This window comes from Diplotaxodon limnothrissa, linkage group LG7 (assembly GCF_057381915.1).
Source record: "Diplotaxodon limnothrissa isolate DT_005_m linkage group LG7, D_limnothrissa_male_GT1.1, whole genome shotgun sequence".
In the NCBI taxonomy this organism is placed as follows: Eukaryota; Metazoa; Chordata; class Actinopteri; order Cichliformes; family Cichlidae; genus Diplotaxodon; species Diplotaxodon limnothrissa.
In genome coordinates, this window is record NC_140602.1 from 50,473,533 (window position 1) to 50,485,451 (window position 11,919).

An 11,919-nucleotide genomic window follows, 5' to 3' on the forward strand; every position below is an offset into this window, starting at 1 on the left:
AGCATGTATTGGTGCCACACTGCAGTCTAGCACATACATGAGTATACAGAAGGTTAGAGAGTGGGTGAAATTACCTGTCCATATATTGCTCCTTTCCCAATCAGGACTCCCATGTCCTTGACATCCTCAAAAATCTCAGCCATTGCCTCAGGGGGTAGCGGATCTCGGCTGGCCTACACATAATAGACAAAACGGATGTGGGTGGATGTTTTGGTAAGCACAGTAATTTATCCAGCTTAATTACCAGGATAATTTTACCAAATGGCTAGTCCTGAGTCACTTTAAACATAGAAGGAGAAATAAATATTTGCCTGATGCACATGGTGCATCACTGATAAATTCTATGAGATGTGGTGTGTGACAGTATACGTCATACGTAACATTATTTATTCTTTAAAATAAGGACAAATTGTTCTTTATTCTTTATATCCCTAATCCGTAATCTTAAACAATAAACATTACACGTAAAAAAATAGTATATGTATGTGTACCACCCAGTGTAAAGTTTATGTCACATCTGTCCTATATTAAGAGCATTAGTACTTACCAAAAATCTTTTTTTTAACATTTCTGTAAAAGTTAATCCACCAGTATGTGCAAGCGCTTTAACCAAAATGATATTTTTAATGTTAACATATAATAAATGTTTTTAATCCACCAATTTTCAATTTTACAGCTTTATTAAAAAAAAGAGAAAAAATAATCAAGAAAATAATTATTTTTTGATTAAGATGCCAAATTACAGTTATTTACTTGGATTCCTGAGCAAAAAAGTAGTTTTTAGTGGTCGGATGTTATGCTTGATTAATTTCTGACTGCCAGTGTGCCAAAATGGTAAACTGCTGAGAACTCGCTGAAAAGGAAAGCGTCTGTATGAAATCACTCCGTGATGCTGCATGGTCTTTGAGACAAGTAGGGCAAGACATAAAGTGTTCTCACAGAGCGGTCAAGTGTGCTTTGGAGGCAGAAAACAAAATCAGAAAACAAAAGCTGACTGAAGCAGATGTCAGACACCTCAAGGTTTGAATTACTAGAGATAGAAAGAAGACCACTGCTGATCTTCAGACAGAGATGAGCTTCTAAATCAGAGTCTGAGAGGCACTCCAGTGTGACCACAAGCAAAGGACTCAATGAATAAGGCTTAAAGGGAAGAATAGCTGTTTAGAAGACCTTATTCAGACTTGCAAACATCTCAGAACACCTCAGAATTGCCAGGAAGCATGAACACTGTACTGCAAATGACTGGACGAAGGAAGTCTAGACACAGAAATCCAAGTTTGGACTTTTTGGTCAACACCAAAAAGTTGCAGGTAGGTGAGGACTGGTGATTCGTGAACAGACTGGCTGAATGACTGAATGGCTGACTGAGCTGAAAGCACACACGGCAACCACAACATCACAAGACACTGAACTTAAATACACAGGCTGAATGATTAGTGATTAGGGACCGGTGAGTGAACAGCTGAGCTTAATCTGACTAATGACACATGGAAGTAACTGGAACAGCAAAACAGGAAATGAGAACGTGTGACAAAATAAACTGAACATGAACAAACTGAGAACACTGGGTGAACCACCCAGGAACACTGACATTAGTGAATCATAAACAAGGTCTATCTCAACATCCCAGAATCCCTTCTGGACTGAAACCGACTGGTTGTGGGTTTATATACCAACAAAAAATGATCCCAAACATCCTTCAAAGCTGTGCAAAGACTCTTTGACCAAGAAACAAGAAAAAGGAAGTACTCGAACTGATGGAGTGGCCAAATCAAGGCCTACAATGGACTCAAAGATAGACTCTACAAAAGTTTCATTTACAGCAGGTCTCTCGGGCTAGTTAGAAATGATCTGAAAGTCAATATCAAAAGAGCCTGTCAAAGTGCACCAAGCTAGCAAGAATGCAAGCTGTTCAATGCCTAAGGGGGCATTAAGTCTTTTGGTTATTATACGTAAGTAAGGACTATGTAGTTGTTTGTTGAATAACTAATATAATTTTTAGTTTTAAGCAAGTTTTGTGTGACAGATTTGTAAAATATTTGTATTTCCTTGTTTCTACACTGTTACAAAAAACATCTTAAATAAACGGTAATATTCCGGCAGCTGGGGCGCCAAAATACTACCGTAAAATAACAGAAAATAACTTCCTCATAAAAATACGTTTTTTCCAGTAATGACAATACAGTTTGTTGTGCTAATTTTACATGGGATTTTGCCTTTTCCAAATGCTTTTAGACATTAAATTAGGAACATGTTAATGTGATTAAACAATGAAATCATCTATAAATAGGAAAAATACTAATGTTAAAAAAACGTTAATATTCCGGCAGCTGGGGCGCCAAAATACTAGCGTAAAATAACAGAAAATAACTTTCTCATGAAAATACAGTTATTTTCAGTAATGAAAATAGAGTTTGTTGCGCTAATTTCACATGGGATTCTGCCTTTTCCAAGTGCTTTTAGACATTAAATTAGGAACATTTTAACGTAACAATGAAATTACCTATAAACAAGGTCAATGAATGTGGCAATATGAATCATAATACATAAATGTATAAATATACAGTTAGCAGTTGGTTTAAATAATAATGGATTGCATGCCCTGGGACAGACTGACAGAGGCGAGGCTGCCATATCGCACCAGGTGAAGAGTCTGGACCACGGACACAATAGCGAGAGTGTCCGAGCCGGGGCTCGAACCGGCAACCTTCTGATCACAAGGCGAACTGCCAACTCTTGAGCCACGATCGCCCTAAATAGCAACGATAATAATACTTATGTGATGTAACACAAGCTTATAGGAATCATGTTATATACTTTTCCATAGCATTACATTTGAATTCAACAGTTCGATCTTTCAAATAACGGACAGATATTTGTGAGATCATGATACATTTGTGAATGTATTTTTACAATCTAAATATGCATATGTACAAAAAATATATTTAAAAAACAAGTAAATTGTGTTTTACTATATTTACAGTGATGTTATGTTATTTTTACCTTTGACATGTAAAATCACAGTCTACTTATGTAAATTTCATGATATTCTAGAAAGACAGTACTATTTTTTGGAACAGTGTAGGGTGGTCTAATAATCACAGTATATGGTATAAGACAAGAATGTTGAAATAAATTTAACATGTGTCTGTCTGTCTCTGTGGTTGTATGGTCTACCTGTTGTGTCAAGGGAGTCTTGTATCCCCATTCAGTCTTGTCTCTGCATTTCTTTACCGTTTCCCTGTGTCAAGTTTGTATGTCTTAAGTTTGGGTCTCTGTCTCATGTTGTTTCCTGTTTTTCTTTAATAGTCCTTCATCTTGTGTGTGTGATGTTCCGCATTGCTTCCCTTGGATTGTTAGTGGATTCTGTTCACCACGTTTCCACTCTGCCCTTACCTCATGTGTGTAATTAAGTCTTCAGTTTTCTTTAGTTTCTGATGGCAATCTCCCCTCTACATGTCCAGTATTTCCTATTCAGGGTCCTAGTCTCTGAATAATTAAGTTTCCTGTATTCTGTTTCTCGTAAGTCTAAAAATAAAGCTGCCTTTAAGTTTAGTCCAGTTTCTGAGTCCTACATCTGGGTCCTAACCCGGCCTGCTTCACACAACAGCTCATGACAACATGTACCAAAGTAAGGACACAAATGTCTATGACAAACCTTCTGAAAGAGCATACAGACAGGAATTCTTTTCAGCTTTCAAATGGAGTGAGTGAATGGATTTGAATTCATTTGTTTAACCTTGAATTATGTATGTTGAGAAGACACACACTCTGAGTGACTAAATATGGTTCACAACCTGCAGCCATGTTGCAAAAGAAAAAACATTTAACTAGATGGTTGGTACACAGATAAAAAGTAAATAAATGAATAAAGATGGCAGCAAAAAATAATTAAATAAATAAAAATTTCACTGACTATGTTTTTATATTTGGGATCTTCTGATTCAGAATGAAAAGTTCACCCACTTCATTTCTCATTACACTTTTTCTCCTAATGTTTATTTGTGTGGTTCATTCCAGAAACTGTGACTCGGTTTCTCAAAACTCCAAACGCAAACAAAGAGTTTGCTGCTTTTGTCAAAACCCCACACATCTCTTGCGAAATAAAAACAGCACTCAAAAAAACAAAACATGTCCTCTCTTCTCAAGACGGGTTCCTTCCACAAAAACAATACACACAGATATTACCTGATGTCTTCTCACAGACCATCATCCAAACACTGATGTGATAAATATAAAACAGTATCATCAAAAGTGCTCATGTATGTTTTGGTTTGGTGAGGTCATGCTACGTATTCAAATGATTTTGAGCACCTATATCCAAAAAAAAAAAGAATAATAAAAAAAAGGACCTATTTAATGTATATGTTGAGCAAATTTACTAATTTCACCATGTATTGCAAGTACAATGAGAAACCCTACACAGATCCCAAAGGGTAAGAAATATATGTGTATTACTGCAATACGTGTTTAGCTGAACTGACCAAAAAAACTTCCTCATAGACCCCCTTTCACTCTTCCTCTTTGTTCTTCCTGTTTCAGCTTCTTGCCTAACACTTGAAGAAATGACTCAAAGCCTCTTTTATACTCTGACACATGATTAAATTGTTCTTCCAGTTGAGTTTGCAAACGTGCAGAAAGAGTTGGACCAATTTCTAAATCAGTGTGTTGCATTTTGAAGGCCAGTGTTCCTACAGGTGAAAGAAAGTGTGCTAAATGATGCACTTTGTGTTCAGAGATTTGCAAGAGTGTGATTTAGAATGACATCTGAGTAAAACAGGTGGGAATGTCAGTAGTAATATGTATGAGCTTTTTAACATGGCCTTCATAAATGGTAAGTAAAACAATACTATTACTGTATTTTATAAATGTGTATCATAGGATATTATAGGATATTCAATCTATTTTCTTTTCTAAAACAAAAGCCTGATTTTTAGGAGCACGTGAGAACGGCGCAGGATATGTTTCTTCAGAAACACACGATTTTATAGGTCAAAGGAGTCCTCTAACAAGCACAAGGTGTGTACAGAATTATGGCTGTTTAAATACATGTTTTTTGTTTTGTTTTGAAATTATGTATTAACTGGGCTTTTTCTCCGATTTGCAATCAGGATTAATAAAATGACCAAAATAACATTCAGACTCTGCGATCACAAGACCAAACCTTACGCCAGGTGTGTATACGAATGTCTGTATACATGTTTCGGAATTTAAAAATGGCACACATGCTGCAGAAAACAGTTAACTGGGGCAATGCTGGCCAACGCCCCCAGGGAGGCACAATGCAAATATGTATTGTATAAACATATGAGCACAAGGATCACAGCACCTTGTCTCGGACCATTTCCACACCGATCTGCAGGCCTTTTCCACGGACATCACCGATGATCTCATACTTGTCTCTGAGTTTCGCGAGCTCTGTCATCAGATAGGTGCCCACACGAAGGCTGTTCTGCTGGGTGTCGTCCTCTCTGATTGTCTGTTAAGGAAAAATGCAGGGTTTTTTTTCTGTATTTCAGTGTCGCTGCTGTCACTGTTATCTTGAACAGGCTTCATTTAGAAAAGGTTAAAGAATTCCTACATCAAGCACCGATGAAGCCACAGCACAAGCCAAAGGATTTCCCCCAAAGGTGTTGAAGTGAAGCCCCTTGGCAAAGGAGGCTGCAATTTCTAAAAAAACCAAAAAAAAACACCAAACCAAAACAACAAAAAATGAAAAAACAAATTCAAACCTCCAGCGACTGCTCCGTTCAAATTACATCTCAAAATATAAGATATATAAAATACTTTTGTGTTATCAAAAGTATTTTATATAAAAATGAATTCATGTTGAACTCTTTATCAACTTGATGCTAGGTCTTTTAGTATTGTTTAACACTAACAATCTAAAATGGATGAAAATGGGAGTCTGATGGTACTTTTCAAGGTAGCACATCAGTCATACAGCTACTATATGATAAACAAAGAGAGGCTCACATTGAGGCTCACAGCATTATTAATACAACGTTACAAGTCTCTCAGGGCTTCAGCAGCGTTGTTCTAATGGAACAAGTACTAGAAGCTTTTCTTCAAATCAATCTATGTCTTAGGTATTCAATGTGAGACTACTTTTTCCTCCTTGTCTCCTTTCCTCAATTTCTTGCTGAGAGCTTGGCTGAAGTGGTGAGTCACAACTGGAGAGCCGATTATTTCATTCACTCACAATTTCAGTAAAAAAAAAGAAAAAAAAAAAAGAAAATATGGTCTGCTTGTTGCTTGAAAAGTATAAAATAATTAATAAATAAAAAAATAAGCTTTCATGGTGTCCTTGTTTTGGTTTTTTTTGATAAACTATAAATACATGTTAAATTGTTGAGTCTTCACATTCAAAAAGCTCCATCACTACCTGGCAGAAAGAGACAGATGCTGTCTCACCACGGCCAGTTACATTTTGCCAGTTCGGTAGTGAAAATAATGTATAATGTAATTAAATGTATTTGTTTATGTTTCTTGAGTATACAAGCAGATCTACAAACACTAGAGTATATTCTCACCTGGTGTGGTAACAACAGCTCCCATTGGGAATCCATTGCCAATGCCCTTTGCCATTGTAACCATATCAGGAATAACATCGTGGCCTTGGAAACCCCAAAAGTGGCTTCCTGTTCGTCCAAATCCAGTCTGGACCTGCCAGGTGAAAAAATGATGATTAAGTGATTTATTTATTTATTTATTTTTCCCCCTTTTTGGAGTACTACAGTAAAGGAAGCAAAAAAAAAAAAACAACCAAAAAACCTTAATTGTCCATAAGAATTTAATACCTATTGGGGGTGTTGTAGGAATCTGTAATTTAATCAAGATAATAAAACATCTCCCTTCAAACGCTGAGTCTCATTCACTAATCCTAGCCTGCAGCACTTTTGTCTTCCTTCCATATTCAGTGGTGACTCGAACAAAATACTGCCACAGACATACATTTTGGTGACTGTTAAATTATAGACGAGTGACATACTCTGAACATGACCTGTGAAACATTACAGTCACAGGGGGGTGAAGAATTGGAATTTATGATAAATCTTTTTTTAAAACATCTGGATGTTAATAATTGATGCAAGTGTGGCAATGTTCTTACACAGTTTCAGTCAGACTGGCTCACCTGTCAGGGAGGAGATAAGGTACATACTGACATATGTACATACACATGCTACATTATCGTAAGATGTGCATAGAAATGGTCTTAGAGTACGTACAAACTAAGTGCACACACAAAATAATTTGTTGTTTTTGGAGACAGAAATGCACCGCAATAGTGAAAAAGCAGGAGAATTTTACAACTGAAGAAACTGAAACAATAACGCCCACCTCTTCACTGAATTTCTTCAAGACTGAAGAAAAAAAATCCAGGGCTCAATATCGTGTATAAAATTTGGGGGATTTTTGGGCTTTTCTGTTTTGTGTGGTTGTTGTATTGAAACAAGAATACTGAAAAGTTTTCCTATGAGAACAGGTTTTTCTAAACAAAGTTTATTAGAATAAATCCACCTACTCCTGCATTTGTGTGTAAAACTAGTATGTGTGGTTAAGGCACAGATGTGCAAACATAGTGTTTATGCCCACTGACTTGGTAGCTTATGAGTGATTGGCAGTTACTTTCTTATTTTTTAATGCATTTAGGAATATTTTATAACAATGCTTTACCATAAAGCACTTTATTTAAATGGAAATAACACAGCAGATTCAACACGTGTAGCAGCACATGTACTGATGTGCTTAATCTCCACTTTCTAATATGCTGTGGCAGGCTTAAAGATTTTTTTTAAGAATTTAAAAAACAAACAAAAAACTGACCCAAACAAAACAATGTAGCTAAAAAAAATTTAATTAGAAAACCTATTTAACATTTGCACTTAACCTCGTCAGCAACGCAGATTCCTCCTCGCTCTCTAACAAGTTTGTAAGCGTCCTTAAGGTAGTTTTTAGGATACTGCACAGCTCCTCCCACTCCCTGTATAAACACACACGTGCACATCCCACTGTCACATCTTAATTAACACAAACACAGCGACCACTCTGAACAAGGTAAAACAACAAACATAGACAGTATATTAACAAAGGCCTATTCTAAATTAAATCACAATCCATTCAGCGTAACAACGTGTTTAACCCCAAAAGAAAAAAGGAAATATTTAAAGAAACCCTAACCCTACAATTGAATAAAGTACCTGAATCGGCTCTCCAAAGAAAGCAGCTATTCTGTTTGGGACACTTGTAGCAAATGTCTCTTTGAGTTGTGCAATGTACTGTTCATTTGCCATGCAGTGACCTGTGGAGGGGGAACAACACAAAAAAAACTTTCTTGTCAGTTTAGATGGTTGGCTGATTCAGATATTATTTTGCAGCGACAGATGTTTGGTTTGTGCAGAAATCCATGAAATTGTGCTGACAATGGGACCATTTTCAAGTGGTCTAGTAGAGACAGGTTATTATTAACATTCCTGAAAGTGGTAAAACATTAAAAGAAGTAAATACTGAACAGCTGCCTTGTTTTCGGGGTTATAAGTAATCTGCCCTACTCTGTATTTTGAAAGAAGTGCATGTTTTTGAATCACAACTCAAAAGGGAAACAGAAAATTACAAAAATGAAAGTATATAATTTTGTTTAGATGCATGTGTCAATCAATAATGATCTATGCAAAACAAAGGACCCCCCCCGCCCCCCCCAAACAAAGAGATCTCCTTTTTTGTCACCTGGATACAGACAGACTATTATAAAAAATTAAAAACATCTCCCTCTTTTATTCTGTTTATTAGAACAGAACGGGTGAATTAGCGCTGAGCCACAAGTGCACATGTGTGTGTACCTTGGGCACAAGTGCACTCTCTGATGGTCTGAACGGGGGAGTCTCTACAGTGGCTTCCTCCCCAAGGCCCTCTGAACACATCGGGACACATGGTCTGTTCATTGGACAGAAATCAGGTCTGCTTATTTCAGTTTAACAGCACAAATAAAGCATCACCAAACTTTACTGCTGCGAAAGCATCGGCCACCTTCAGCCCATTTCAGAATTATATTTAATTAAGTAGATATAAAATGTGCAAATGAATTAGTTTAAATAATGCAAACATATTCAGTGACACACACCTTCAATACATTTTGACCTTAAATGTGTCACTTTAAGCCAATTATTAACTATCATAGGGCACCAGGGATCACTGAAAAGTTTGCTTAGAGTTAAAAATTAAAATTTTTTGACTCACTGACTACTCAACCCAACTGAACAACAAGGAGATTTGCATATGAGGTAATATCTTTTTGTGAGTAATGTTCGATTAAAAGTTGAAAAGATTTTCAACAAATTAATGCCAGTGTTTTATTGCAGTTTTTTCTTTAATTTGTTTAATTTAACTTGTTTATATGTGTCTTTATGCACTGAATGGGAAATCTTCCAGTTTTCAGATACAACAAAGTTTTTTTTTGGTTTTTTTTGCTGTCTTCTTGCAGTACCTACATTTGTGGAGTCAAAACCACTGGCAACAGGGTATTTATATGCTGCATTGGAAGTGAGGCCAATGGTCTGTGGACTGCCACCATGATATGACCCTCTAGAAGGCAAAAATACACATTACTAGCAACAATACCGCAATCCTCAACGTTGTTTTTTATGATTTACTTTAACTCTGTGCTTGTCTTTTCAGTGCCTCCAAACAGATAAAATAACATGAATTAATAGCATAAAAAAGGAGAATAGTAAAAACTGTAAAACAATAAAACAAACAAAAACCTGAGGCCGGTAGTACGAAACAAGATTATAGGATTAGCAAAGCCGCTTCAACATGAGCAATTTCAATGTTACAAAGGTGTGGCATCATGACAATTTATATTGCACGTCTAACTAGATCAACAAGTATAAAGTAACAAGTACTGCCTACTGACAGTTCTCTGGAAAATAGCGGCAGCATTGCTGAAGGTTGCCTTCGACCGCTCTGTATGGCTACAAAAAGGTTTTTATAATTGTCTTAAGCCTTTGTTGTTTCCTTGTGAGCACCTGTGAGAAATATGGCAGCTCCGATGCAGTCTTATTCCTGCAATTTTCTGTTGGTTGCAAACAATTTAAAATTATTTTTTAAGTCTTAAAGATCCTTGAAACAGGGCACCTCCCTGGTCAGTTTGATAAGCATGCAGACAGCCTGACTTGTTTAAGTTATATCTGAGCATCAGAATCATAAGGAAACGTCACTTTTAACATGGCGTGGTTGTTGGTGCCAGATGGGCTGGTTTAAATATTTCAGAAACTGCTGATCAACTCTGCAGAAGAAAGAAGAAAATAAGCAGTGAGCGGCAGTTCTCTGAGTGAAAATGCATCGTTGATGCCAGAGGTCAGTAACTCAGATAAACACTTATTGCAATCAAGATATGCAGAAGAGCATAAAACACATTCATACAGCATTTATAATACTACACTACTTTCTAGTATAGCCAATCACACTTCTGCTCACTTTCTGCAGCTGTTGTGTTGACTTTAGTTTGTATTACATGTTTAACCTCTTTAATATTTCCAATCATGTCAGTTTTATCTTCCTTTGTAAAATGAGCTGCTACACTGTCAGTAGACCCATCCCTGTTTGTGATTGGTCATTTGCTGCAACACCACCCCCTTCATGCGAAACCCTGGGTCAATAACCACCTTCATGAGACTGATTAGGCTGATTATTCTGGGTATGTTGACCCTGCTTCGTAGTAAACAATGCCTATGAAGTTTAGTTACCAAAGCTGCCAAAAATCAAACATTTCTACAGAATTTACATTTTTCTTTCATCAGGAGGCGAGTAGGATGCCTTTGTTAGTCATAGAAAAAAGGAAAAATTTAGACCTTAAAGTAATTATATCGTTGTTGCCTGTGTGGAGACGAGCCATCAAAATTGCCAGGTCATTGGATTCCGAGCCGCTGTTTGTCAGATATATCACCTGGACAAGGAACAGACCAGCACACTGTTTAATGACAGCCTCAGCCCATGATGACAGCTAATTCAATGAAAAACTCAATATCTTACCTTTAGCGGATCTGGGAAGTGGGAGGCTAGTTTTTCACAATACTCATGAAGCGTTGGATAAACATAGATGGTAGTTGTATGCCACAGTTTCTTCAGCTGCTGCTCTGCAGCTGCTGTTACTTTCCTGTGAACAAAGACGCCATTTCATTCCCTCTGTGATAATATAATATGACGATTTAGTAATTAGAAAAGTACTTCAGCAACTTCCAACAAGTACTTTGCTAAATATGTTAGATTTATTCATTCAGAGTGTTTGCCTCAGTTCTTGTACAGTACTAAGCGCAACATTTCACAGTAACCTTTCAGTAACGTAGAACAATGGTTTCATAGTTTCTTTAGAAAATTCACAACCTAACTGGGCTTATAAAACTATAGCATCTAATCTATAACTTTCATAGCTCACTTGTCTGAAGTGCGGTACATATTGGTTGTTAGTTGCAGACTGACCATTTCTGCACGGATAAATCAGTAATTATTGATATTACCAGCTGCTGCTGTCTAATGCAACAGGTGTGTAATAAGATTAAAAATGTCTAGAAACAGCTGGAACCAACGAACTACCTTTGGCTTATGTTAGCATTTTAAAAAAAATCTAATTTAAGGTGTTACTCATTAACAGATGTACAACAGTGAGGGAAAAAATCAGGTGGAAAGGAGGTTGGGGACTTTACACAGGTTCTGTAAAGGCATGAAGAATGCGGCGAGTATTTTAGCGCGTTGTGATGTTTTATGGAGTAGATTTGGTGCTGACATGTGGAAAATAAGTGATTTTCTTATTGTGTCCAGCAGAAAATAAATTAGCTTAGGCAAAGAGAAACCAGGAGACAACCTCAACCGGCGGGCCATGGACTAGGAGTCGTTTGATACTGGGCCATGAGAGTTGAGGCT

At 36.9% G+C, this 11,919-nt stretch overlaps 1 protein-coding gene across 3 annotated transcripts in view; it reads right to left on the minus strand.

Moving 5' to 3' along the window:
- LOC146629114 (alanine--glyoxylate aminotransferase 2, mitochondrial-like) overlaps nucleotides 1-11,919 on the minus strand; it is a 20,406-nt gene that overhangs the window by 5,828 nt on the left and 2,659 nt on the right. For all 3 annotated transcript variants that reach the window (XM_085359851.1, XM_085359850.1, XM_085359849.1), the window contains exons 4-13: nucleotides 11,032-11,155; nucleotides 10,851-10,945; nucleotides 9,489-9,582; nucleotides 8,841-8,934; nucleotides 8,202-8,302; nucleotides 7,892-7,984; nucleotides 6,534-6,666; nucleotides 5,582-5,670; nucleotides 5,330-5,479; nucleotides 75-173 (exon numbers count right to left, since the gene is read on the minus strand). In XM_085359851.1, coding sequence (XP_085215977.1) covers nucleotides 75-173; nucleotides 5,330-5,479; nucleotides 5,582-5,670; nucleotides 6,534-6,666; nucleotides 7,892-7,984; nucleotides 8,202-8,302; nucleotides 8,841-8,934; nucleotides 9,489-9,582; nucleotides 10,851-10,945; nucleotides 11,032-11,155 — 1,072 coding nt within the window. The remainder of the gene's footprint in view (nucleotides 1-74; nucleotides 174-5,329; nucleotides 5,480-5,581; nucleotides 5,671-6,533; nucleotides 6,667-7,891; nucleotides 7,985-8,201; nucleotides 8,303-8,840; nucleotides 8,935-9,488; nucleotides 9,583-10,850; nucleotides 10,946-11,031; nucleotides 11,156-11,919) is intronic.